General features: G+C 69.2%; 4 protein-coding genes across 7 annotated transcripts; 2 read left to right on the top strand and 2 right to left on the bottom strand.

Annotated features, from left to right (window-relative positions):
- Positions 1 to 112: 112 nt before the first annotated feature.
- Positions 113 to 9,413, bottom strand: TNKS1BP1 (tankyrase 1 binding protein 1). Of its 3 annotated transcripts, none has more exons than XM_032111747.1 (13): positions 9,167 to 9,307; positions 8,784 to 8,916; positions 8,181 to 8,306; positions 7,436 to 8,054; positions 6,657 to 6,729; positions 4,614 to 5,864; positions 2,100 to 4,312; positions 1,662 to 1,980; positions 1,314 to 1,443; positions 1,094 to 1,230; positions 777 to 943; positions 598 to 663; positions 113 to 406 (listed from the first exon to the last, which is right to left on the bottom strand). In XM_032111747.1, the coding sequence occupies exons 3-12, from the start codon at positions 8,272 to 8,274 to the stop codon at positions 603 to 605; spliced, it is 5,064 nt and encodes a 1,687-aa protein (XP_031967638.1). In that variant the 5' UTR covers positions 8,275 to 8,306; positions 8,784 to 8,916; positions 9,167 to 9,307; the 3' UTR covers positions 113 to 406; positions 598 to 602. The 3 variants fall into 3 exon arrangements, with proteins under 3 accessions (XP_031967638.1, XP_031967640.1, XP_031967639.1); XM_032111749.1 differs by having other exon boundaries at positions 1,662 to 1,977; positions 9,167 to 9,306; XM_032111748.1 differs by lacking the exons at positions 8,784 to 8,916; positions 9,167 to 9,307 and adding an exon at positions 9,392 to 9,413.
- Positions 9,414 to 10,131: 718 nt separating this feature from the next.
- SSRP1 (structure specific recognition protein 1) lies at positions 10,132 to 16,221 on the bottom strand. Its single transcript, XM_032111823.1, has 17 exons — positions 16,155 to 16,221; positions 15,492 to 15,651; positions 15,092 to 15,277; positions 14,816 to 14,921; positions 14,430 to 14,620; positions 14,132 to 14,362; positions 13,939 to 14,042; positions 13,699 to 13,827; positions 13,332 to 13,553; positions 13,177 to 13,249; positions 12,613 to 12,751; positions 12,477 to 12,522; positions 11,859 to 11,982; positions 11,430 to 11,600; positions 11,113 to 11,195; positions 10,810 to 10,990; positions 10,132 to 10,529 (listed from the first exon to the last, which is right to left on the bottom strand). The coding sequence occupies exons 2-17, from the start codon at positions 15,543 to 15,545 to the stop codon at positions 10,461 to 10,463; spliced, it is 2,109 nt and encodes a 702-aa protein (XP_031967714.1). The 5' UTR covers positions 15,546 to 15,651; positions 16,155 to 16,221; the 3' UTR covers positions 10,132 to 10,460.
- Positions 16,222 to 16,894: 673 nt separating this feature from the next.
- On the top strand, positions 16,895 to 21,310 carry P2RX3 (purinergic receptor P2X 3). 2 transcript variants are annotated; one of them, XM_032111905.1, is made up of 12 exons: positions 16,895 to 17,256; positions 17,961 to 18,096; positions 18,198 to 18,269; positions 18,342 to 18,408; positions 19,055 to 19,148; positions 19,239 to 19,316; positions 19,516 to 19,657; positions 20,163 to 20,293; positions 20,381 to 20,474; positions 20,570 to 20,635; positions 20,821 to 20,898; positions 21,004 to 21,310. In XM_032111905.1, the coding sequence occupies exons 1-12, from the start codon at positions 17,117 to 17,119 to the stop codon at positions 21,124 to 21,126; spliced, it is 1,221 nt and encodes a 406-aa protein (XP_031967796.1). In that variant the 5' UTR covers positions 16,895 to 17,116; the 3' UTR covers positions 21,127 to 21,310. The 2 variants fall into 2 exon arrangements, with proteins under 2 accessions (XP_031967796.1, XP_031967797.1); XM_032111906.1 differs by having other exon boundaries at positions 17,166 to 17,542.
- Positions 21,311 to 23,813: 2,503 nt separating this feature from the next.
- On the top strand, positions 23,814 to 25,280 carry APLNR (apelin receptor). Its single transcript, XM_032111913.1, has one exon. It carries the CDS (start codon positions 23,918 to 23,920, stop codon positions 25,031 to 25,033), a length of 1,116 nt encoding a protein of 371 aa, XP_031967804.1. The 5' UTR covers positions 23,814 to 23,917; the 3' UTR covers positions 25,034 to 25,280.
- Positions 25,281 to 25,799: the final 519 nt, after the last annotated feature.

Raw genomic sequence — 25,799 nt, 5'->3', positions numbered from 1 at the left:
GTGTCCCTTCTTTCCTGCACAGCTCCTGTGTGGGCAGTGGAGGTCGCAGTGTCCCCTCCCCAAGGACCTCTGTGATCCCCACGCAGGGCCTGGGAGAAGAGCCAGGACCCCCTGAACTGACCAGCGAGGTTTTATTGTCTGTGGCAGCGACACCACGAGCCGGACCCATCGCCCTGTGTCCGGGGCCATACACGAGCAGGGGGGAGGGGAAGGGGGGACTCGTGCCCACCCCCAGCCCCTTGGGGACCATGGGAACAGGGTACAAAGGGGGGATGGGGAGGAGGTGTTGGGAAGACAGGGACCCTGCGAGCTCGTACAAAGTGCATAGGTGAGTGTGTGTGTGTGTCCCCACGGGAGGGGACAGCCCTGGTCCGGGGACAGCGGCTGTCGGCGTCGGGGAGCGAGCCTGGAAGGGACACAGTGGGGACGGGGTGAGGACCCTGCAGGGCCCCCCCCAGGGGTGACCCATCCCGGGGGGACCCAGCCAGAGCAGACAGGAGGGAGGGGGCTGCCCCCCAGCAGTGCAGACCCCAGGGACATGGGGAAGCCCGAGCTGGGGGAGTGTGTCCCCAGCACTGGCCCAAATTCCCCACTCACCCCACTCAAGGCTTCTTCCTTTTCAGCTTCAGCGCCTGCAGCCAGTGGGGGGGAGAGGCCTCGGATCTGGGGTGTTGGCACAGCCTCAGCATGAGCCTCCCAAAACCAGCCCCGGCACCCAGACCAGTGCCCTCAGCCCCCCTTTTGCCCCCATGAGGGTTCTGGCACCCCACACTCACCCTGAGGATTTCTCTGGCTTGGGGGGCAGGGTCGGGGGTTTCCCACTCACACCAGGGATCTTGCAGGACTTGGAGCGCTGCACGTGGGGGTCCTTAGGAGGGGCCCCCTTGCTCTCCCCTGACGATGTCCCCTCCTCAGCTGAGCGGTTGCGACCCCTCAGCTTGGCCTGGGGGCAGAGAGAGAGGTCAGGGAGACACACAGTGCTCTGTCCCCCAAATCGCCCCACTGCCTCCTCCCTGCATTTAGCCCCCAGCCCCACCCTGCCTCAGTTTCCCTGTGTTCCACCCTCCCTTGCACAGGAGTCCGAGGGTCTCACCTTGATGGCGGAGGCACTGAGGCCAGGAAAGAGCGGCACCTTGATCCCCCTGCCCGAGGGGGAGCCGCGCATCCGCCGGCTCCGGGGCTCCTCCGCTGCCTCCTCGTCAGAGGACGCTGCCGGGGCTGGCCGGGGCTCTGTGGGGACACAGGGACGGTGTCACCATGACACTGTGCCAGGACAGACACCCCGCTCCCGTCCCCGTCCCCGCTGGGCTCACCCGTGGAGTCTCGGAAGATCCAGCTGTCCCCCTCGGTGGCGGTGGGGCGCACGGACGGTGCCCGGTGCTGGCGCTTGCGGCCCAGGCTGGCCTTGCTGCGGAACACGCTGCTGTCCAGGAGCTCCGTGTCCTGCCGAGCCCGGGGGACAGGTCAGAGCTGGCACGGGGAGCCCAGGGACCCCCCACCCCAGCCAGCACACCCACAGCAGTGCTGGGGGCCCTCAACCCACGGCCGACCCTGGGGGCAGCAGGGTCAGAGGGCAAAGCCCCATCCACAGACACGTCCTGTGACAGCCAGGCAGTCCCAGGCCTTACAGGGTGACTGGAATCTCCCCACTCCCCACTCACCTCCAGAAGAGGAAATTCCTGCCCCTGCTCCATGGACCCCTCGGGTTGGGGGGTACCCAGAGAGAGCTGCTGCTCCCCCCAGCTCGAGGAGCTCTCCCCATCCGGGTGGTCTGAGGACTGCTCCTCACTTCCTGTGTCCGCTGGGATCCCACTGGGAGCCTCTGGCAGCAAAGGGCGGGCCCTGGTGCTCTGCGGGGCAGCGGCTGGCTCAGAGGGGTCCTTCTCCTCCTCGGAGGGGCTGGGTGACTCGCTCCAGGGGGGCTCAGCAGCCGGGAGATCAGCTGGAACGTCACCCATCGATGAGCTGGGGGCCGACCTGCTTGGGAGACAAAACCCCAGAGTTGCTCCAGCCCCAGAAAACACAAGCCCTGCCCCAAACCCCTCCGTCTGCCGCAGGGGAAGCTGCTCCCTCCCTGCCACCACCGGTGCCCTCCTTACCCGTGCTCTGCGCCGATGTCCCCTCCCAGGCTCCACTCCCCCGCGCCAAGGTCCCGGCTGCGGGCGGCACAGCGGGCGCCAAAGGCACTCGCCCACTCCTGGCGCCTGGCCTCGGCATCCTGCGGCTCCACACTCCAGCTGTCCACATCCTGGCTCCAGCGGGCATTGCCCATGTCCAGAGAGAGATCCCTGTGCCAGCCTGCCTGGGGGGGCTGTGGCAGGACCCCGGACACGGAGCCATCCGAGGCTCTGGCACTGCAGGGGTCTGGCACCCGCTCTGTCCTGACGAGACCGAACTGGTTGTGGCACTCAGCTGCTCGGAGCTCCTCAGCCCAGTCCCTGCTGCCGGAGCTGTCACGCTCCTGCTGGTGGGCACCGCCCCAGCTCGGCTGCTGGGCCAGGGGATTGGGGTGCTGGGAGCTGGGCATGTCCTCCTTGCCACCCCTGACCAGCCCGGTCTGCCCCACGCTGCCCTCACCGGGCCAGCTCAGCCGGGCCGGGATCAGCTCCTGCTCTTCCTCCCTGGGGGTCACGGAGCTGTGCTCCCCATGCTGGACTGCTCCACTGGGGCTGGACTCTCTGTCCTGGGCCTCCACATCCCTGCTGCTGGATCTGTCATCCCAGACAGCTCCGCTGGGGCTGAACAACTCCCCACTCCGGGCCTCCATGTCCCCGGTGCTGTGCCTGCCATCCCTGGCTGCTCTGCTGGGTGTGAATTCACTGTCCTGGGTCTCCAGGTCCCTGGTGCTGGATCCGTCACCCCAGGCTGCTCCGCTGGGACTGAACTCATCCTGGGCCTCCAGGTCCCTGGTGCTGCATTCACTGGCTTCAGCCGGCCTGCTGGGGCTCAACTCTTGGTCCCGGCTCTCTGTGTCCCTGCTGCTGGATCTGTCATCCCAGGCCAGCCTGCTGGGGCTCAACTCTCGGTCCCGGCTCTCTGTGTCCCTGCTGCTGGATCTGTCATCCCAGGCCAGCCTGCTGGGGCTCAACTCTTGGTCCCGGCTCTCTGTGTCCCTGCTGCTGGATCTGTCATCCCAGCCCGGCCTGCTGGGGCTCAACTCTCGGTCCCAGCTCTCTGTGTCCCTGCTGCTGGATCTGTCATCCCAGCCCGGCCTGCTGGTGCTCAACTCTCGGCTCCAGCTCTCCGTGTCCCTGCTGCTTGATCTGTCATCCCAGCCCGGCCTGCTGGGGCTGAACTCCCTGTCCTGGCTTTCCATTTCCCTGTATTCACTGGTCCAGGCTGGTCTCCTGGGGCTGAACTCCCTGTCCTGGCTGTCCATGTCCCTGACTTCACCAGTCCAGGCCGGCCGGCTGGGGCTGAACTCCCGGTCCTGGCTCTCCATGTCCCGGGTGCTGTACCTGTTATCCCAGGCCGCTCTGCTGGGGCTGAATTCCTGGTCCCGGGAATCCACGCTCCCAGTGCTGTACTCACTGCCTTCAGCCTGACGGCTGGGGCTGAACTCCCAGTCCTGGCTTTCCGCGTCCCTGTATTCCCCAGTCCAGGCTGGCCGGCTGGGGCTGAACTCCCGGTCCTGGCTCTCCATGTCCCTGGGGTTATACCCCCTGTCCCAGGCTGGCCGGCCGGGGCTGAGCTCCTTATCTGGGCTCCCAGCGTCCCCAGTGCTGGATCTGCCAGCCCAGCCCAGCGTTAAATCCTTGTCCTTGCTCCCAGCATCCCGGCTGCTGTATTTACCGGCCCAGTCTGGGGTGAGCTCCCTGTCCTTCATCTCCGTGTCCCCGTCGCTGTACCTGCCTGCCCAGGTGGGCTGCCCGGAGCGCGGCTCCTTGTCCAGCTGCCGGATGTGTCCCGTGCCAAGGCCGCTGCCCCAGTTGGCCTGTCCAGAGCCGAGCTCCTCCGTGCTGCCATAGCCCTGGCCCCACTTGGCTGTGCTGGCACTCAAGTCTGGATCCTGCAGGCAGCTCTCCCCAGTGCCAAGGGACTGGGACCAGTCACTGCAGCCCAGTTTCATGTCCCCCATCAGCTCCGTTGTTCTGTAGTCACCGCTCCAGCTCTCCCGGGCACTGCTGTCCTTGTCACCGTGGGTGCTGCCCCAGCTGGATCTGGTCCCGAACTCCTGGTCCTGCTTGGTCTCAGCAGGCCAGTCTCTCTCCCTGGACACACCTGGGTGGCTCCAGTCGAAGGTGCTGTCCTGGCGAGGGCGGCCAATGCCAAACTCACTGCACAGGTCCTTCCGTGACCAGCCCAGCAGATTCTGGGGGAAAAAGGGGAGAGGAGTTAGAGGGGAGAGAGGTTAGAAAGGGGAGAGGAGTTTGAGGGTGGAGCAACCCCGGCTCCCGCAGCAGTGGAGCTGGGGAGAAGGAGGGACACACCTCGGGGACACAGCACGGCGGGGCCCATCCTGCGGAGAGGGCAGAGCCCGCCACCTGCCCCTCAGCACACAGCCCTGCTCAGCCTCCACCCACCACCCGCCCGTCCTGTCCCATCCCACTGCCCCATGGAGGGAGGAGGAGCCCAGCCCACCCTGACCCCGCAGAGCCCCCCACACCCCTCACCTCCGGAGAGCTGTGGACCCCGGGCGACACCAGCAGCTCCGTCAGCCAGCCCGGGTCGGCGTGGGGGTCAGGGCCCTGCGAGGGCCCTTCGGCCTGGCCTGGGCCCCCAGGACCTTGCAGGCTCTTGGGGCCATCACCTGCCCAGGCTGAGTCAGCTGGAGCAGCTGGATCTGGGGGGGCTGGACCCAGGGGGGCAGCTGTGGTGAGCCTGGGCTGGGGGGGGGACTCAGGTTCAGCTGGCTCCTGGCCAGGCTCTGTCACGTGAAGCGGGGAGTGGGACACGGGAGCATCCCGCTCTGCCTCCCCTTCCTCCTCCTCCTCCTCCTCCTCCTGTGCCGAGCCCTCAGCCTCTCGCTGGGCCACGGGACCCCCTGGGCACGGAGCCCCCTCCGCCTCCTGGCTGTCAGATCCTTCAGACCTGCTGTCCTTCAGAGGGCCGGGGGCTGTAGCTTCCCCATCCGACTCCCCCTCTTCGGAGAGCCCCGAGTCAGGTGTCTCCCGGATGGGGGAGCGGGGAGGGAAGGCTGGCAGGCGTGCCCCCCGCGACGGGAATGTCCACTCAAAGGACTGGGAGAGGCTCCACGCGGACTCGCTGCCCAGGGAGGGCTCCGACAGGAGGTCTCCAGGCCGGGGCAGGGCGCTCAGCGAGCCCCCCAGCTCCCCCAGGCCCTGCCCCGTGGGCGGGGGCCGCAGCACCCCCTCTGAGGAGCGCCGGAGCCCCACATCCCGGGGAGGGAGGTTGAAATCAGGACCCTCAGGGGACGGTGGGGACACTGCGGAATCATCAGGTCCCTCTGGGGAGCCCGGGGGAAGAGAGGCTTTGGCAAGGGGCGGGCTGGGGGGGACCAGGTACTCGGCAGCAGCCTCGGGAGAGCCGGGGGGGCAGGTGACTCGTGGGGACAGGTCAGGAGTGCCAGGGGGGCTGGCAGTGCCAGGAGATCCCTCCCCCGGAGTGTGCGGAGAGCCGGGGGAACGGGAGACGCTGAGCTGGGGTTTGGTGGCTGAGGGAGCACCCGGGGCCTGGACGGAGGCGATGGGGACCCTGGCTGGAGGCCGAGCGGGGGATTCGGGGGAGCCGGGGGGCAGTGTGGGGGAGTCAGGGGCCAGGAGCTCAGGGGGGGCATCAGGGGAGCCAGGGGCCGGGGCAGAGGGCTCGGCAGGCTGGAAAGGAGCTCCTGGGGCCGGGGCTGGGCAGGTGGGGGGCCTTGGGGAGCCTGGAGGTCCGAGGGCACCCAGCTGTAGAGAGGAAAGCTGTGGAAAGAGCCGGCAGGGGGGTCATGTCAATCAAGAGGCACCTCCGAACGTCATCCATCCCAAAGCCAGCCCCCCAAATCTCTGGAGGGTCCCTCCCTCCAGCCCTGCTCCCCTCCCCGCACCCGGGGCAGGAAGTGCCCGTGCTGCGTGCCAGCACCAGGCTGCTCCTGCGTGACTCAACCAGGGCGGCTCCCGGTGGCCCAGCCCCGCTCCCTGCCCAGCCCCCTGCTGCCCCCAGAGCGCCTGGACAGATGGAGAGAAGAAATGAAGCAGGAAGAAGTCAGAAGCCCCCAAGCACAGCCCCCCGCCCTGCCCGCAGCTGGCATCCCCCTGCCCAGCACTGCCGCGGTCTGCCCCTCACCGGGTGACCTGGTGCCGCTGGCCAGGCTGCCACCCGCGGTGTCCCCGCGGCCCGGTGTCCCGGTCACCGCCCTGAGCACGGCACGGGGAAAAGGGGCTGGCGGGGTGCCCGCGGGGCCTGCCCTGCCACATACCTGCCAGGTCACCGAACCCCAGCTGGTGACTCACGGCTGCTCCCTGCCCACGCCTGGCACCGGTGTTGGCACACGCCACCCCCACAGCCCCGGGCCCCACGCCGGGCTCTCGGCACAGGGGGCACTGACCCTCCCCCGGTCCCCCCCGGCCCAGGAAGGGGCGGCCAGCACCCCAAGGAGAAAGGAGAGACACGCACCCCGCAGAGAGGGAGCCCCGGAGGAGACAGGAGAGCCCCGAAGGAGAGAGCCCAGGAGCGGAGCCGCCATGGCGCCGGAGGGCGAGGCCAGCACTCACGTCAGGGGGGGACGGCGGCCTCCGGCGTCCGCGGGGGTCCCCGGTACAGCTCGGCCCGGCTGGGGGGGAGCTGCTGCAGAGAGAAAAGGGGAAGGAGGGTAAATCCCCCTGCGTGCCTCAGTGCTACTCTCCCACCACCCACGAGGCACCCCTGCCCCAAACCACCCTTCAAGGATGCAGGGTACAGGGGCCGGGCCCTGCCACGGCTGCACGGTCTCTGGCTTGGGCTGCCAGGGAAAGGAGGCAAAGCGGCCCCAGCTCCTCTGCCGGAAAGTTTTCGGTCCTTTGGGAGCGTGTTTCTCACACTCCCGTTCAGAGTTGAGCAGGCAGCCCCCGCCCAGCTCTCCCTGAGGTGCCCAGCTCTCGGGAGCGTGGCCAAGCCCTGGCTCTGGCCCAGGACATCCTGCAGCTGGCAGTCCCGCCGATCTGCCTGCTCCCTGTGCCCTGGCATGGCCCAGCAGGGAGAAAATAGCAAGGCTGGAAAATCAGGAGCATTTCCTGGGGGTGCAACCCCTGGCCTGTTACTCCCAGCCCAGAGGCTGGCTCGGAGCTCGCCCGCAGGCAGCTCCTGGCCCGGGACAGCCCTTCCTGTGGTCGGCACTGGCCGCCCCGGCCTTCCCACGGAGGCAGCTCGAGGCACTGCAGCTCGGGAGGAACCCGGGCCCCATGCCGGCGACCAGACCTCAGCTCCGTTACATTCCCAGCCCCGGGACGGCTCGGAGTGATGTCCCCTGCTCCCACTGCCACTCTCCTCCCGGCGTCAGCTCCCGGGCCCTCACCTCATCTCAGCCACAGGGTGTCCATCGTCCCCCGTTCCCTCTGCCGCAGGTTGGGGCACCTGGAGGGCTTCGCCGGCGGGGTCTCCATCAGCCTCCCCGCTGGGACGCTTCCGGAAGGCAGCAAAGGTCTTGGAGCCGAAGCGGGAGGAGGAGTCGGTGCAGAAGGGCGACAGCCAGGCCCGGTCTGGGCTGCCTGGGCCCTCCCTGCTGTCCATCTTGGCCAGGATCTCCTCCACGGTGGTGCCGGGGAACCGCTCCGGCCTGGCGGCCACCGGCACCGGCGTCACCTTGAAGGGCGCCGGGCCCTTGCGCGAGGGGGCTGGCGGGGCCGGGGACACCTCCTCCTCGGTGGCTGCCACCGGGGGCGATGAGAGCCCCTTCCCATTGGGGGTCTCGGGCGACTTGACAGTGAAGGAGGGGCGTCGGAGGGGCCCCCCCGCGCCTCCCCCGCTGTAGGGCTGGGGCCCGGCCAGGCGATTCATCTTCTCGGCCGAGGGCAGCTCGGGCCGGGGGTGCCGCGGGCCCGGTGCGGGGGCCAGCACCGGGGGCTTGGCGGGGACGGCCGGCTTGGGCAGCACGCGGGGCTTGGGCCGCACCGGTGGCTTGGGGCGCGCGATGCCTGCGGAGGGCAAGGGAGGGGGCCGGAGTCAGCGGAGTGGTGCGGCCCCCCACAGCTGGGAACAGCTCTGAGGGGGCTGCCCCAGCAGCCCCTCCACCCCGATTCCCCCCAGCCCGGGGCACTGACCTTTGTCGGGGCTGCCGGCCAGCCCGGCCCCCCCAGTGCCGGCAGGGGAGGCGCAGGGCACGGCGGGGCAGAGGGGCTGCGGCTGGGAGGCCATGGCGACGCTGGGGCGCGGTGCAGGGTCAGCCCCTAGGGAGAGAGGGAGAATCGTCTCGGAGAGCGCCCCGAGCCTGGGGGAGCCCAAGCGCCCTGCGGGGCCCTGTGCCGAGCCCCGTCCAGCTGCGCCAAGCGGTGATCGCGCCGCGGTGCCACCCTCGGCACATCGGGCCCGGCTCACCTGAGCCAGCCCTGCCCGGCAGCAGCCCCGGCCACCGCCCCAACCCCCCCGGAGCCACCCCGACCCCGCGGTACGCTCCCTAACGCCGTGGGGCCCCTCCTCTACCTGTCTGACCCTGCGCTAACCTGTCCCAACACACACGTGTCACTCCTGCCGACCTTCGCCAAGCCCCCCGCGCCGGGCTGGCCCCCGGTTTGCCCCAGCCCCCATCTCAGCTCCCTGCCCAGGCCACTCCCGGCCCCCCGAGCCCCCGGCCGCCCGGGAGGCCCCGCCCGGCGCCCCGAGCCCCTCCGCCAGCCCTTAGCAGGGGCCGCGAGCACCGCGCTCACCTTCCCCACAGCAGCCGCATGCCGGCGGCGGGCCGGGGACACGCCTGGGGGGCGCGGGGCGGGCGGGGAGGAGGGGCTCGTGTCCCCACGGGTCTCACGCTGCCGCCGCCGCCTCTCCCGTGACTCACCGGGGCTGCGGGGACAGGAAAAACCCGCTCGGTGCCTCCTCCCGGCCCGGCCCTGCCCTCCCCTCCCCGCCTCGCTCCCTCCTGCCCCGCCGGGGTCCACCCTCCCCAAGACCCCCCTCCTCGCGCCTTCCGCGGGGGAACCGCCGCCACAACCCACATCTGGAAACCATCGGGCCCGTGTCCCAGCCCGGGATGGCGGCGGGGCCCCGGGATGCGGGTCCGGCCCCCCCGGGGTCCTCCGCCAGCGCGGCCTACCCTCGTTGCCACGACAACGAAGCCTCCGATCGAGTGGCTGAGTAGGCCGCGACCGCGGCCTAGCGCCGTCCCCATGACAACGAAGCCCCCCCCTCAAATTCGGGAGGTCCCGGGCCCGTGTTGCCCGCCGCGGCTGAAGCCGCGTGGTCCCCCGGCGGGCGCCACGGGCCCGGGGGGGTTCCCGGTTCCCCGCAGCCCCATCCCGGCAGAGAGACCCCCACTCACCCTCCACCGGCGCTGCTCATGCATATTCATGAGCGCCAGGCCGCGCCCCCGACGGCGAGGGGCGGGGCAGAGCGGCGCCGCGTGGCGGGCGGACCATCGAGAGGGGCGGCTAGAGAGCCCTCCGAGGGGGGGCCGGAGGGGCCGGAGACCTCCAGCGCCCCCCGGATCACCCTCGGGGGCGGGAGCAGCCGGGCAGGACCCCCCGGGCACCCCCGGACCCAAAACCGTCCCGTTCCCGGTGTCCTTCAACCGTGGGGCAGCCGCCAGAGGGGCAGCAGTGCATAGTTAGGTGGAGGTTGCTGTGACAATGGAGCCCCCCCACCATTTGGGGGTCCAGGGCCCCTTGTGCCCACCGGGGACCCGCGGCTTCCGCCCCGGGGGGCTCCTGCTTCCCCGCAGCCCCATCCCAGCGGTGCCAGTAAAGGCAGTGGAAGGAGGGGGGAAGAGGCAGCCATGGGGGACCGGGAACTGGCCGCAATCAACACCGGAGGGGAAACGGGACTTAATCGGATCAACCCCCTCACGAGGGAGGTAGAAAAACCCCCAAATGGCATCAGGATCGAGCGAGGGGCTGTAATTAGGAGCCCTGATGGCTGAGCAGGGGCTGGGGGCCGCTAATGGAGGGTGGGGAGAGAATGAAGTCAGCCCTGGAAGCGGTTCAAGGAGGGGAACGAGCTCCCGGATGGCTGCAGGAAGGAAGGAGGGATGGGGGAGCCAGCCCCACACCCACACAAACACCATCAGTGGGATTTTTTTTTTATTCAACCCGAGTTGCCATGTGAACGGACCCAAAATACAAAAAAACAACACCAAAAAAAAACCAGCGAGGGAAGGAAAGAAAAGGAGAGAAACCCAAGTGTTTAGAAAAAATAAATTGATGGGGAACAGGAGTGAGGGACTGAGGAGCCTCTGGCACCTCCAGCCGCCACGGGGTGCTGGGGGGACAGGGGAGCCTGGCCCCGCTCCGGGTGGGAGCCTCCGGGAGCCCAGGATGCCGGTCCCTGCCGCGGGGCCGGCCCGCCCAGTCCTCTCCCCACCGGGAACCAGCCTGGAGCCAGCCGGGACGGGGCTAATCCGAGCCGGACGCCGAGTCCTCGGAGCTGGGGGGCGGGCTGGCAGCGCCCTCGTCCTCTGAGTCCTGCGGGCGGGGACGGAGAGGAGGTCAGCAGGGGACAGTGAAGGCAGGGCAGCATCCCCCACTCCTCCCGTGGCCCCACTGCAGGGACAGTGTGATGGTGCTGGCCTGGGGATAAGCCCTGAGGGATGGCCAAATACCACGGACACGAGGTACCAGGAGGACCCAGCCTCTCCAGCAGAAGCCACCAGGATGTTCCCCGAGGGGAGAGGGGCGGGGACCCTCCCAGACAGTTGTTTCCCAGGGAAGAGGGGCCAGGACCTCCCCCAGTTGTGACCCCCACCTCCTTCTTGCTCTCTGCAGAGGAACTCTCGTCGCTGGACACGAACTCCTTGCTCTTGAAGCTGTCGCTCATGCCTTTAGCTGGGGACTTGGAGGACGAGGACTTGGAGGTGGCACCTTTCTTGTCCCCTTTCCCCTTCACCTGCTTCTCCTGCTTCTTCTTCTTCTTCTTGGACCTCTCCCTGCATGGGGTTGGGTGGGCAGAGGGGAGAGCAGTGGCGTTACCTGGCTGGCAGCGCTGGCCCCGGGAACAGCCCGATTTTGGGGGGGCCAAGCCCTGCCGGCCCCTTGCCAGCACGCTCACCCCCTGTGGCTGTCAGCCTTGCTGTACTCCTTCATGGCCTTCTCGTAGTCCCGCCTGGCATCTTCTGCCTTCCGATCCCACTCCTGCGGCCAGAGCACAGGGTCAGCGAGGCCCCCCCTCCTCCTCCAACATCCTCCTGCAGCCCACCCTGCTCCCACTTCTGATCACCCAGCTCACCAGCCCGAGGACGTCCTCGCCCCTTCCCAACTCCCCACCAGTGCAGCTCCATGCTCCCAGGAGCAAGGAGGGGTTTCCCACGTCCGGCCTCCCCTCCTGTACCAGGCCCAGCTCTGCCCCCTGGGCCTCCCACCCCTCACCTCCTTCTTCTCCTTGGACATGGCCTTCCAGAGCTCCCCAGCCTTCTTGGACAGGTCAGTGATGCTGATGCCAGGGTGGTCCGACTTGATCTTCTCCCGGCTGGCATTCAGCCAGAGCATGTAGGCCGACATCGGGCGCTTGGGAGCATTGGGGTCCTTCCCCTTCTTGCTCTGGGAGGTGGAGAACACCCATGGAACCCCAACGCACCCCTCACCCAACACCTCGGAACAACGACCAGGACAGGCTGGGCACGGGAACAACGCGCCCTTGGGAGAGGCTCAGCCCGGACCCATCTGGAGCAGCAACGCCAGGCCTGGACAACAGCTCCGGCCAGGGCTGCAGAGGCTGAGGTGAGGCAGCTCAGGCGGGGCTGTGACCTGCCTGATGCTGCTCCAGGAGCTGCTCCTGCTCCCGGAGCAGCCCCTCACCTCCGGCTGCTTCTTGCGGGGCTTGCGGTCCTTGACGATCTTGGCCTTCTTGGCCGGTTTCTTCTCGTCCCGGTCGCTGTCGCCGTCGCCGCTGGAGGAACTGGCCGAGGCGTTGCTGTCGAACCTGCACAGGGGCACCGGCCTCGGAGCTGCCCCCAGACACCACAGCCCCGAGGAGGCTTCCCGGGCTGGAGCTGCCGTGCTCCCGCTAACAGCCCTCAGGGGAATCGTCGTCCACGAGCACGGCTCACTCTGCTCTGCTTCCCGGACGTTCGGAGCTCTCGGGGAAACAGGGCTCCTGCCACCACTCCCACCCATCCTCACCCCAGCCTGGGGCCTTAACCCTCCTCCCAGCTGTTCTCTTTCCCGGACAGAGCAGCCAAGGCCTCCCCAGGAGCCCTTGGTCCCTTCCAGAACTCTCTCATACTGCCTAATGCCATTACAAGGGAGCAAGCCCAGAACTGCCCCAGCTGCCCAACATTCCCAAATCCAGGGCTGCACATTCCCAAATCCAGGTGATCCCATTCATGCTGTGAGCATCTCTCAATGCTCACACAGCCCTAGAACAGCACCTTCTTACAGGGCCTCTGGACAGAGCCCTGCCCGGCCTCTACTCACTCTTCAGCCACGTCGTCATCCTCTTCTCCAGGGTTGAAGGACTCATCTGGAGGAGAAAGCGAGGGCTCAGCGCTTCGGATCCTCACGAGGAACAGGAGCTGGAGCACCGCAGCAGCCCCTCAGCCCCAGCCCTCACCTGTCTCCTCCCCGGAGCCGTCACTGCTGTCGTTGGCATTCTCCTCCCGGATCTTGCCCTCCTCCTTCATCCTCTCCAAGTAGGCATCATGCTGGTCCTCGTCAGAGTCGGCATATTCATCGTAGCTCTGCTTCATTCCCTGCAGAGAGGCAGGGTGAGAGCTGCTCCCTGTGCCCCCCAGGCACACTGCCCCTCTGGAACACAGCCCTGGGTGAGCACGGCCCTGGGCATGCACAGGGCAGGGGCCAGACACGGCCACAGCCCCTCCTTCCCCCCTCAGGGCCCCGGAGAGAGGGGCAGAGCAGTTATGGGGGTTACGGGGGGCCCTCACACACCACGCTGGGGTTACTGGGTTAGTCAGAGACCACCACGGCCATGCACAGGAAACCTGCACCAGGAGGAGGAGGAGGAGGAGAAAGAGGAAGGGATATCGCACGGACCTTTTTCCTCTACAAGGGCAAGGAGAGAAAAGAGAGGTGAAAAAAGGAGGGAAAAGCAGCCGGATTCTGGGAGAAGGCGGTGCTGGCGCCAGCGGGCGCGAGCCCGGCCCCGCGCGGCCGGTACCTCCTTCAGCCCCCGGTTCTTGATGTTCAGCTTCTTGGCGTTGACGAAGTCGAAGAGCTTCCCGTACTCCTCCCTGTGGGAGAGGGCACGGTCGGGCTGGGCTGCCGGGGAGCCCTGGCGGGCACGGCCAGGCTGGCCCCCCAGCCCACACCCACCTCTCGATGCTGCTGAAGGTGTACTGGGTGCCCTGCTTGGTCTCGATCTCGAAGTCGAAGGAGCGTGTGGTGGTGGTGCCGCGGGCGAAGTTGACGAAGGAGATCTCATCGAAGCGGATGTGCACGGGGGGCTTGTGCACGTAGATGAAGCCCCTCTCCAGCGGGTACAGCAGCCCTGAGCTGGCCTTGTAGGAGCAGGTGATGCACTGGGCTCCGGAGTGTCTGCGGGGCAAACTCCGCTGTCCGTGCGGACAAACACCGTGCCCAGCCCCGGCAGCCAGGCCCTGCTCCCCGGCACAGAGAGCCCCTTCCCCGCTGGCCATGGGAATGAGGAGGGAAGAGAGGGACTGGCCCTGCAGCCACTCACCCCTGGAAGTTTCCGGGCACGGTGATCTTGCGGTTCACCAGCGCCTTCATCACCCGGCTGACCATCTCGTAGAGGGACCCCGACATGTTCTTGGTGAGCCGCCCCTCGAAGCGCTTCTCCACCTCCTCCCTGCATGGAGGGAGGGAGGGCAGAGGTGAAAACGGGGTCTGGGGGGGTCAGCACCTCCCTCAGGATCCAGGGAGGGGTCTGGGAGGCGGCCTGGCAGCAGGGGGAGCTCACTCATTCATGTTGAGGGTCAGGGAGATGTCCTCATCCTTGGAGAAGAGCAGGATCAGGAAGTGGTAGCGGGTCTGGCCTTGCTTTATCGGGGGGTCCAGGCTGATCTGGAAAGCGAGGGGGAGGTGAGGACACAAAACCGCCCTGAACCACCCCCGCTGCCCTCCCAGGGGAGGGCTGTGGCCCTCCCGCTCACCACGAAGAACATCTGGCGCTGGTCCTTGTGCGGGAGCAGGAAGAGGCGCAGCACGGTGGTGTAGGGGATCTTGTAGTCGAAGGTCTTGCCGTGCAGGTGCAGGAAGGTGGGGTAGATGCGGATGTCGTAGCGCCCGCGCGGCGTCAGGCACTGCAGCTCCCGGAAGATGCAGATGGCGTCTCCGGTGGCCTGGATCACGTCCGCCTTGGACAGCACGTTCTGGGCGAAGGCCTGCGAGGGAAGCAGTCACAAAAGGGCCCTCACTGCCACCCCCCGCCCCCCTGCCAGCCCCACGCACCTCCACGGGGTCCACGCCGTCCTCCTGGGTGGGGGGCACGTAGAACCGGACCTCCATGAGCGAGACTTCGGCATCGTCGTTCTGGTGGAACTCCAGCGTCACCTCGTTCTTGCCCGTGGTGCACTGGGACACGTTGCTGAGTGGGATCTCGAACACCGGCTGCTCCCCGATGTCGAAGGACAGCAGCTGCCCTGTGGGGAACGTCACAGCCAGCTCAGAGCTGTGCCCCCCAAATCCCATCTCCAGACACAGTCCCGCTCCTCTCCCAAAATCCCTAGAAACATCGCTAGAAAGCAGCTGCTCCCAAGGGAGCATCTGGGGCAGCAGAACAGCCACGCCGGTGGGAACATCCCGCCCCACGGCCTCAGGCTGCCACTGGGACTTACCTCCAAACCTCACTGTGCCCCAGTTCCAGCCCTTCACACACAGATCCTTCTCCGCCAGCTCCAGGCAATAGTGGGCCTTGAAGAAATCTGAGAGCTTGTCAAATTCCTGGGTTGGGCGAGAGGGAGGGCACGCCATCAGGAAACACCCAGAGCCCCACGCGAGACACAGCCCCCGGGCATGGAGACGCAGGGGGCAGAGCTGTTCTGGGGCTCGCAGGGAGCACGGCTGGGCCAGGGCCAGGGCCAAGGCAGCGGGAGCAGGGAACAGGGACTCACCGACTCCCGGAACCCATCATACTTGTAGACGTGGCCGTTCTTGGTGAGCAGCTTGAGGCCGTGCCCCAGCGCCACGCGTCGCCACACGCCCTCGGCCAGCTCCGAGGCCTGGATGTTGTCCACCTTCCCCGTCTTGCTGTTCTTGAAGATGACGCCCTGCCGGCTCAGCCGCAGCCGCCCATCGTTCTGCGGGAGAGCCGGGCATCACGGGACTCGGTCCCCTGGAACCGTGGGGGAACCAGGGCCCCTTTGGGTGTAGCCCCCCAGGCACCCACACCACCGACCACAGCTTCGTGGCCCCCGCCCTCCTCACCACGCAACATTCGCTCCCCCATCCACACCCCAACACACTCCAACCCCAGAAGTGCCCCTGGGGCCGTCCCCGCGTCCCCTCGCTCACCATGGAGCCCTTCACCTCCTGGTAGATCTCGTTGAACTCCAGCGTATCGGCCATGGCGGCTGCGGGGTGCGGGAGGGGACGGGGACGAGCTCAGGAGGGGTTCAGCAGCCCCCCCAGCCCGGCATGCCCGGGGCAGCGGAACGGGACTCAGTCAGGGCAGCTGCGGGGGGACAGCGGGTGAGCCGGGCTGGCGACGGGCTCCTGGCGCTCCCCAGCGCCCCGAGAACCACACCTCAGCCCCCACACAGCTGCTCCCACCCCCAGTCCCGGGCGCTGCCTCTCGCGGGGGCACCTGAATCACCGGCGGCGGCGACCCCGGCCCCTCCCGCCCCCTTCCCCGGATGTGCCCTGGCCCGGGGGCCACCCCCTCCTGCACCCCTCGGCCACCGCTGTGTCATCGCACCGCTCCAACACCGCCACCCCTGCCCTTCCCCTCCCCGATGCGGCCTCTCCGCGCCCCAAACCACCCGCCGCACCCCCAAATTCCTTCCGGGACCGAGCTCCCAAGCGCCCCCCAACCCCGGGCCTGCCCCGCCGCCCCGAACCTGCTCCCATCTCAGGCCTGCTCCCCCCCCCCAGCCCGGCCTCCCCTGACCGCGGGTTCCCCCCCGCGGGATCCAGACACCCCCCATGCCCCGGGCGAGCCCGCCCAGCCCCCCGCACCGCCGCCGCCGCCGCCGCCGCCTTTCCCGCCTGCGCAGCGCCAACCGCGCGGAGCCGCCGCCGCCGCCGCCGCCGCCGCCGGAAGTCGCGCGCACTTCCGCCATGGCGCCGGTCCGCGCTGGCGCCCCCTGGCGACGTGGCGGGCCCGTGCAACGCCCGCCGCCGCACCGCGGGCGGCTCCGCAGCGCGCCGGAGGACCCCGCCCACCGAGGCGGCGGGGGCGGGGCTAGAGCGGCCGCGCCCCCTCCCCCGCCGGCCGCCGCTCTGCCCCGCCCAGCACCATGAAGAGAAGGGGAGGAGGGACCCCATTGGCCAGCGCGGGGCGAGCCCCGTGACGTCACCTCGTGTGGGGACCCCCACCCCCCCAAAGGCGGGGTGCCCCGAAGTGCTGGAACCGGGCAGCGGGGCGGCCCAGAGCGGGGCACCCCCGAAACCGCGCACACGGGGCCCCCGCCGCGTGCTCCCCTGCAGAGGAGCCCCCCCAAACCCGGCATCCTCAGCCCGGGGCGCGCCCCCCACGTGCGCCCCGGCGCGGGGCTCCCCGGTGTCCGAGTGCGTCCCCCGTTTGGGGCTCCCCACCGCAGGGACGCCCGGGAAGGACCCCGCCTGCCCCCCCTCCATCCCCCCAGCAAGGGGGGCGACCCCTCCCGTCCCCCCCGGGCCGTGCCCCCGCCCCCGGCCCCCGCCCTGCCCCCGCCTCCGCCCGCCCCCGCTGCCCGCACCCCTGCGGGCTGCCGCCCACACCCTGCCGGTACCCGCACCCTGCCCGTCCCCCTGCCGGTACCCCTGCCCGCACCGCCGCCCGCGCCCTGCCCTGCCCGCATCCCCGCTCACTGCCCGCATCCCTGCCCTGCCCTTCCCGCATCGCCCTCCGTTCCCGCAGCCCTGCCTGCCGCTGCCCTGCCCGTAGCTCTGCCTTGCCCTGCCAGGACCCCCGTCGCTGGCCGCCCTCCGCGCTGCCCATGCCCCCGCCGCGCTCCCGCACCCGCTGGGTGAGCGACTTCTTCTCGTACGAGACCACCAAGTCGGTGGTGGTGAAGAGCTGGGTGGTGGGCGTCGTCAACCGCGGCGTCCAGCTCCTCATCCTCGCCTACTTCGTCGGGTGAGCCCCGCGGCAGCCGCCGGGACAGCTCTCGGGCACCTCTGGGACGCGCCGCCCCGGGACATCCCCCGGGACACCCCCGCACCCTCTTCCCGGCACCGCGGCGACTCCCGCTTGCTGCTGCAGGCGGCACCCGGGGATGACACGGGTGATGGGGGGGTGACAGCGAGGGGACACCCGGCCGGCGGTGCGGGGTGAGGGGGTGGCCAGGCCGGGAGCGGTGAGCGATGGAGCAGAGGAGGGACGCGAGAGCGGGTGACAAAATGTGTCAGCGCCGGGAATTCAGGTGTGCCGGAGCGGGTGGCACGACGGGGACAGCCGGGACAGAGGGTGTCGGTGCGGCTGACACGGGGGGGACAGCCAGAGAGTGTGCCGGTGCGGGTGGCAGGAGGGTGGCAGCGCAGGTGACATGACGGGGACAGCGAGCTGTCGTTACGGCGGACACACGGGGGACAGCCAGGACAGCATCTCTGGCGGGTGACACTGTGGGTGGCACCGAGGAGCGGAGAAGCCGCTCGGCCCCAGGGGATGACCGGAGGGGGTCCCTGTCCCCGAGTGCTCCCGGGGGGTGACAGCAGCCACCGGCGGGGGATGACAAGCGGCTGTCGGGGACCGCGAGCCAGGGGCAGGTCCGGGGGCTGCCGGGGGGTGCCGGTGGTGCCCGGGGGTGGCTGTCCCCAGCGTCACCCGCGGTGCTGTCCCAGCTGGGTGTTCCTCCATGAGAAAGCGTACCAGGTGCGGGACACCGCCATCGAGTCCTCCGTGGTCACCAAGGTGAAGGGCGTGGGGCGCTACGCGGGGCAGGTGATGGACACGGCCGACTACGTCACGCCTCCCCAGGTGAGGACCGGGCACCGGAGGGGTCGCCGAGGGGCGCGGGGCCACCCCCGCCTCAGCTCGCCACCCCCCCGGACGGGTCGTGTGACAGCCACGTCCCTCAGGGCACCTCGGTGTTCGTGGTGGTCACCAAGCAGATCCGGACCGAGGACCAGGAGCAGGGCTTGTGCCCGGAGGTGCGGGGGGGGCGGGGAGCGCTCGGGGGGACCCCTCGATGAGCCCCCCGCCCGCTGACCCCCGCCCCGCAGAGCGAAGCCGCGTTCCACTGCTCGGCGGACCGAGACTGCCGGGAGCTGAGCCCAGGCACGAGCAACGGTGAGGAATCCCGGTGGGAACGGGGGCTGAGGGGGCCGGAGGGACCGGGGGAGCCACCACGGGAAGGAGTGAGGGATCCTTGGTGGGCTCAGGGGACTGGGGGGGGCCGGGGCTCTGATGCGGGAGCTGGGGGTCTGGGGGAGCCGGGGGTTCAGGGTCCCAGGGGTGCCGACAGGGATTTGGGGTCTCAGGGGTGCTGACGGGGGTGCTGACAGGGGTTTGGGAGTCCCAAGGGTGCTGACGGGGGTCTGGGGTCTCAGGGGTGCTCCCGGGGGGAATGACGGGGGTTTGGGAGTCCCAGGGGTGCTGACGGGGGTCTGGGGTCTCAGGGGTGCTCCCGGGGGTACTGACAGGGGTTTGGGAGTCTCAGGGGTGCTGACGGGGGTCTGGGGTCTCAGGGGTGCTCCCGGGGGGAATGACGGGGGTTTGGGAGTCCCAGGGGTGCTGACGGGGGTCTGGGGTCTCAGGGGTGCTCCCGGGGGAAATGACGGGGGTTTGGGAGTCCCAGGGGTGCTGACGGGGGTCTGGGGTCTCAGGGGTGCTCCCGGGGGTACTGACGGGGGTTTGGGAGTCCCAGGGGTGCTCCCGGGGGTACTGACAGGGGTTTGGGAGTCCCAGGGGTGCTGACAGGGGTTCGGGGTCCCAGGGATGCTGACGGGGCGCTGCATCGCCTACAACGCGACCCTGCGCACCTGCGAGATCCAGGGCTGGTGCCCGCCCGAGGTGGACACTGTTGACGTGTGAGTGGGGCCGGGGGGACACAGGGGACGCAGGGAGGAGCAGGGGACGTGCCCCCTGCCGTGTCCCCAGCGTCACCCCCTTTGCTCCAGCCCCGTCATGCTGGAAGCTGAGAACTTCACCCTCCTCATCAAGAACAGCATCCGCTTCCCGCTCTTCGGCTTTGAGAAGTGAGTGGCACAAGGCACGGGGGGACACGGGGGGACGCGAGGACAGGGGGACAGGGTAACACAGGGACACGGCGACGGGGGGACATGAGGACACAGGCTCACGATGGTGGGGGAACACTGGGATGGGGGTCCACAAGCCCCAGACTGCTGCCTGATGGCACATCCCTCCCTGTCCCCCTGTGTCCCCCCGTGTCCCCAGGACCAACCTGCCACCCCCAGGCAGTGGGGTGGAGCTGGGCCGGTGCCGCTTCCACCCACAGCTGCAGCCCCTGTGCCCCATCCTGCGCCTGGGGGACGTGGCACGTCTGGCCGGGCAGGACTTCCCTGCGCTGGCTGCCACCGTGAGCGGGGACGCGGGGGGCACGGGGGACACGGCGGGGGAACGGGGTGGGTGTGGGGACATACGGGTACGGGCAGGCGGGATGTGAGGGCATGGGGCCTGGGGACACAGAGACCTGGGATGTAGGGATGTGGGACATGGGGACATGAGGCATGGGATGGGAGGGGCATGGGGTGGTGGGATACATGGACGTGGAACATGGGGACATAGGGGTGCAGGGGTGTGGGATGTTGGGAACAGGACATGGGGATACAGGAACACAGGACACAGTGATGGCGTGGGGCTCGACACACAGACATGTATGTGGGTGCGTGGGGTTTGGGATACGGGGCATGGGGACATGGGGTGTACGGACACGGGGATTTGAGACAGGGGCGGGGGACTTGGGGGCATGGGGATGTGGGATGGGACATGGAGCATGGGGCCAGGGGACACAGGGCTGTGAAGCTGCGGGGACTTGGGGCCGTGGGTCTGGGGTCCGTGGTGCTGACGCAGGGCTGGGGCAGGGCGGGGTGCTGGGGATCAAGATCGGGTGGGTGTGTGACCTGGACCGGGCCTGGGAGCGCTGCCTGCCCCGCTACTCCTTCACCCGCCTGGACAGCCTGGCCCGGACCCCCGCCCCTGGATACAACTTCAGGTACGGCCGGGACGCGCCTGGCACAGGGGTGTGTGCTGCCTGGCGTGGCTCCTGTCCCCATGTCCCCGTGTCCCCGCGGCCCCGCAGGCACGCCCGGTACTACCGCTGGCCCAATGGCTCCGAGCGCCGCACCCTCACCAAGGCCTTTGGGATCCGCTTTGATGTCCTGGTGTATGGCAGCGTACGTGTGGGGCCGGGGGCTCGGGGGGCCGAGGGGGGCTCGGGGGGCCGCGGGGGGCTCGGGGGCTCTGGCCAACAAGGGCTCTGCTCCCCCAGGCCGGGAAGTTCGGCATCGTCCCCACCCTCATCAACACGGTGGCCGCGTTCACCTCCATCGGTGTGGTGAGTTGTGGCCGTTCTCAGCCCCGGCGTGGTGACACCCCCCAGGGCAAAAGGGGGAAATCCCGTGGCCGTGGGGCACGGGGACACAGCGCAGCCGCAGGGTGACAGCGGCCGGGCTCCCTGCGGGTCCCGGGGGTGCTCCACAGCGTGGGCCCCCCCCCCCACCCCAACGCTGCCGCCCCCAGGGCACGGTGCTGTGCGACATCATCCTGCTCAACTTCCTCAAGGGCGCCGAGCACTACAAGGCCCGCAAGTTCGAGGAGGTCAGACGTGGGGCCGGGGTGCCCTGGGGATGGGGGCACCTCCGGAGGGCTCGATCGGCCCCCCGGGGGCAGTGACTCACCCAGCGCCCGTCCCCTGCCCCACAGGTGCCAGAGGCCGGTGCGCCCGCCACCCCCGCCAGCCCCACGGCGTGTCCCCCCGGGGCGCTGGGGGCCTGCACCCGGGACAAGCAATCCACCGACTCGGGCACCTTCTCCCTCGGCCTCTAGCCCCGGGGGCCGCGGGGCAGCCCACGGCCGGCTGAGGGGCTCCTACTGCTCGCCCCTCTCCAGCGCTCACCCTGTGAGCCCCATCCGCATCCCAGTGTCCCCGGTGCCCACCCCGGGTGTCGCAGTACATCCCAGTGTCCCCTGTGCCCACACGGAGCGCCCCTTGCTCCGAGGGTGCCGCATTCCCCCCTCCCCCCCCCCCCAATAAACCCGTGGCTCGCAGCACCCACCCGTGTCCAGCCTTGGTGGGCGCGGGGCGGTTTTGGGGGCCGACGGGCAGGGTTGGGGTGCGGGAGCAGAGGGGAGAGGGGTCGGGGTGCTGTCCCTGGGATGGGGCACACCGCGGGGGGGGCTGCCAGCAGGAGCGCAGCCCGTGGAAGGGGGCACAGAGGGACAGGAGCTGAGCCCGAGGGGGGTCACTTCCTCGGTCGGATGTGAGTAACTCTGGTGGATTCGGAGGAAGCTGCCGGATCCCTCCTCGTGCAGGGCCAAGCGCTGCCCTTCCTGCTCCGGGGAGGGGGGGGTCTGGCTCCTCATCGCACCCCAATCCCCCTGCAGGGCCGGTGGGGACGCCCTGAGCCTGGCTTGGTCCCGGTGGAGCCGCCGGTGCCAAGTCCCGGCGTTCGTTCCTGGGAGCGAGGGTCCCGGAGCCCCTCGCTGCTGCCCAGGGCAGCCCCCGCCCCGCAGGGAGAGCGGCTCCTGCCCTCCCCCCGCTGCAGATAGCGGGGCTCGTTATCAGCCGCACGGATTCCTTATCAGCTCAGCCCTGGCCACCCACCCACCACCCGTGGCCACCACGAACCCGGCCTGGGGGGCTCCTTCCCCGGCGCCGGGACTAACAGGACCCCCTGGGTGGCACCGGAGGCGAGCGGAGCCATCTCAGCTTCCAGGGCAGCGAGGGGGTGAGCGGGACACTCAACCCCCAGTTTTTGGGAAGGGAGGAGACTGGGAAAGGACTCGTGTGGCGGCTGGAAAGGGATACTTGTGCCGTGTTCCAGTAGCACACAGATTGCCGGGATTGTTATTAATAGTCATTAATAGAGCTGCTCGTTAGCGGTCCTGCTCATTAACGGGGCTCCGGCCGGGGCGGCAGCAGCCCGGGGAGCCTCGCTGAGACCCCGGGGGCTCATTAGCGGCGCTGGGGCTTCCCCGCTAATGCTGTTAATTGGCGGAAAGGCTCGAGCCGTGTCTGCACTGGGGAGGGGGGGGTTCCGGCCCTTCTTCGTTCCGATTTGGGATTTCACCGGAACCGGGCGCCCTCGCAGTTCTGCCACCAGTTTGAGCAGGTTTGGGGTTTAAAGCCTCCGTCCCCGCAAGCCGGCTGTCCCGGCGCTGGGATACGGGATCGTTCCTTATCTCCAGCCTGATTAAGCCTGGTTTGTTGTCCCGGCTGACGCTGCAGCTCTGGGTGTCTGGTTCGGCGCTGCTGTGCGCGCACCTCCGGGGGCCCCTAACCTGCACCGCATTCCCCCCTACACCACTCTGTCTCATTTTGGAGACCCCTGTGAGCTCCCCCCTCTTTCAGCCACTGAATTGCCCCCACAAACCCCTCCTTTACACCCTTTTGCTGGGAGAAGGGCCCCACTGAGCCGGAGGGGGGTCCCGGGGGGCTCTGTGACCCCCCTGCCTCCGTCCGTGCGCTCGGGTGTTAAACCTGCCCCTTCCCACAGCCCGTCCCATGCTTAATCCCCGCCTTCAGCCCCAGCCCAGGCCCCAGCCCAGACCCCGCAGCGTGTCCCGAGGGACCTGGGGCTCTTCAGACCTCACTCTGCAAAGTCCCGCTCGGCTTCTTCGGTTCCGTCGCCCAGAGCTGGAATTGTGAGAGTTCAGTCCCAGCGGGACAATCCCAGACCACGGCCCCACCACCGCGGGGGGCTTCCCTCCCGCGTCCCCCCAGTATTTATTTGTGGGGTGGAGGGAAGTTTGTTCTCTCTCGGCTCAGTGCTGCGGCGTCCGGCTCCGTGACCGACCCGCGGAGCTGGGATGCACCGAGGGCTCCGGTGGCGGCTGCCCTGAAATGGCCTTTTTCCGGCGTGGGGGGTCCCAAAGCCCCCCTCCCCGCCCCGGATTTTTGGTAGATGTATAAATCTCCTCGCCATGCTGTGCTCAAAGCGGGGCCCCGGCGCTGGGGGACCCCGCGGAGCCAGCACTGCGTGCACAGCGCCCCAAAGCTGGGAGCAAAACGGGGAGCCCCGAGTGCCAAACGCAAGGTGCCAAATGCACCCCCGCCCCGTGCGACTCCCCCCAGCGCGACACCACCCCCCCAAATGTCACACCAGCTCCCCAAATGTGACACCACTCCCCAAATGCGACACCACCCCCCAGCGCGACCCCCCGCCGCCAAGGGCCCCGCGTGAGGCTGCCCGTGCGAAACGCAGCCCCGGTGTGTGACACGGAATGCGGCGCCCCGAGGTGAAACCCCAAATGCCGGCAGACCCCCGAAGCCCCCCTCGTCTCTGAGCCCCCGCACCGGACGCCGTCGTGGTGGGCGAGCGAACCCCGCGGGCGTGGCGGGGCCGGGGTTATCTCGGGGGTCGGCGCGTTGACACGCGGGTGAGAGCTCGGTAAAGCCCCCCGGGAAGGAGCCAGATGGAGGTGGGGGGAGCTGTGAAGTTTCCCACGGGGGCTCCCGCCCGGCCCTGCCTCCCGCCCTGCGCTGTCCGTCCCCTCCGGGAGGAGGGCGGGGAGGAGGAGGAAGGGGAGGTAACGCGGTGGGATTCGCCTGCGGCTCAGGGGCCGGAGGAGCGGGTGAGCCCGGGATGAGCTGAGCCGAGCGGAGCCCAGCGCCGGGATGGAGGAGGCGGCGGACTCCTACACCTACGGCTTCGACAACGACACGGACTGCGAGTACGCGGAGTGGGGCCCCTCGCTGGCCCTGCTGCCCACCATCTACCTGCTGGTCTTCCTGCTGGGCACCACCGGCAACGGGCTGGTCCTCTGGACCGTCTTCAAGGGCGGCCGCGACCGCCGGCGCTCGGCCGACACCTTCATCGCCAACCTGGCCGTGGCCGACCTCACCTTCGTGGTCACCCTGCCCCTCTGGGCCGCCTATGCCTGGCTGGGCTACCACTGGCCCTTCGGCACGGCCGCCTGCAAGGTCAGCAGCTACTTGGTGTTCGTCAACATGTACGCCAGCGTCTTCTGCCTGACCGGCCTCAGCTTCGACCGCTACCTGGCCATCGTCCGGCCGCTGGCCACTGCCAAGCTGCGCTCGCGGGTCAGCGGGCTGGTGGCCACCGTGGCCCTGTGGCTGCTGGCGGCCCTGCTGGCCCTGCCCGCCCTGGTGCTGCGGCGGGCGGCCGCCCTCGGCGGGGACACCAAGATCACCTGCTACATGGACTACGGGGACCTGGCGGCGCAGGGGACGGAGGGCGCCTGGGAGGTGGGGCTGGGGCTCTCCTCCACTGCGCTGGGCTTCGTGGCCCCCTTCGCCGTGATGCTGACCTGCTACTTCTTCATCGCCCGCACCGTGGCCACTCACTTCCGCCGGGAGCGGGCCGAGGGGCCCCGCAAGCGCAAGCGCCTGCTCACCATCATCACGGTGCTGGTGGCCGCCTTCGGGGGCTGCTGGCTGCCCTTCCACCTGGTCAAGACCCTCTACGTGCTGATGGACCTGGAGGTGCTGCCCTGGTCCTGCGCGCTCCACACCTTCCTCAACAACCTCCATCCCTACTGCACCGGCATCGCCTACATCAACAGCTGCCTCAACCCCTTCCTCTACGCCTTCTTCGACCCCCGCTTCCGCCACTCCTGCGCCGCCCTCCTCTGCTGCCGGACCCCCGGCCCCGGCCCCGAGCGCTCCGCCAGCTACTCCTCGGGGCACAGCCACCCCCCCGGCGGCAAGGGGGGCCCCGGCCCGGGGGGCAAGCTGGACCCCGCCACCCAGGAGACGCTCTTCCGCGCCTGAGCCCCTCCCCCGACCGCCCCCGGCGCCCCCCGAGCTGGTCTCCTCGGGGGGGACCCCGCCACCTCCGCCTCGCCCCAAAGCCTGGCTTGCTTTGGGGATCCCCCGCTGGAAAGCCCTGCTCGCGGGAAGGGGAAACTGAGGCACAGCCGGGGAGGAGCCCCTTGTGGGCTCAGGCGGGGGCGGCTCCCCCGGCACCCCCAGGGCTTTGTGTTTTGTGACAAATAAATGAATTTTGGTTAAAAAAGGAGCAGGGTGTGCGCAGTTCCCTCGGGGGGCTGTCGGGGTGAGGTGGAAGGGAGGATGGAGGGGTGGGGGTTCGGCTGGGTTTTGGGGTGTCCATGAGCGAGGGCGCGGTGCGTGGGGGGGGGCGGGAGGGGTGTGCACTCTGTGGGGGTCCCTGCCTGGGACAGATTCTCCCGGTCTCTTCCTCAGCAACACTTTGGGAAATGCGGGAAAACCCCCTTCCCAACCCTTCGGAGCACGGCAGCACCGGGATGGGGGTGTTCGACCCCCGCGGCACCTGCCCGCCCCAGCCCCCCAGCTCTGATTGTATCAGGCGGCAGCCCCGTCCCACCAAATCCCATTTTGGGGCTTTTATCCTTATCTGAGGCTGGGACGAGCGCTGGGTGACTCACCCGGGCGCGGAAACGGGACCCGGCGCTGGGAAACACCCAGAGCTGAGGGATGGGGACACGGGACCCCCTGGGCATGGATGGGAGGTTTGGGCACCGGGCAGGACCCCGGCTCACCCCAACCAGGATTTAGA

Source organism: Corvus moneduloides, chromosome 6, assembly GCF_009650955.1.
Source record: "Corvus moneduloides isolate bCorMon1 chromosome 6, bCorMon1.pri, whole genome shotgun sequence".
Lineage (NCBI taxonomy): Eukaryota > Metazoa > Chordata > Aves > Passeriformes > Corvidae > Corvus > Corvus moneduloides.
Note: the sequence above shows the minus strand (reverse complement) of the source record. Positions and strands in the feature narration are given on the sequence as shown.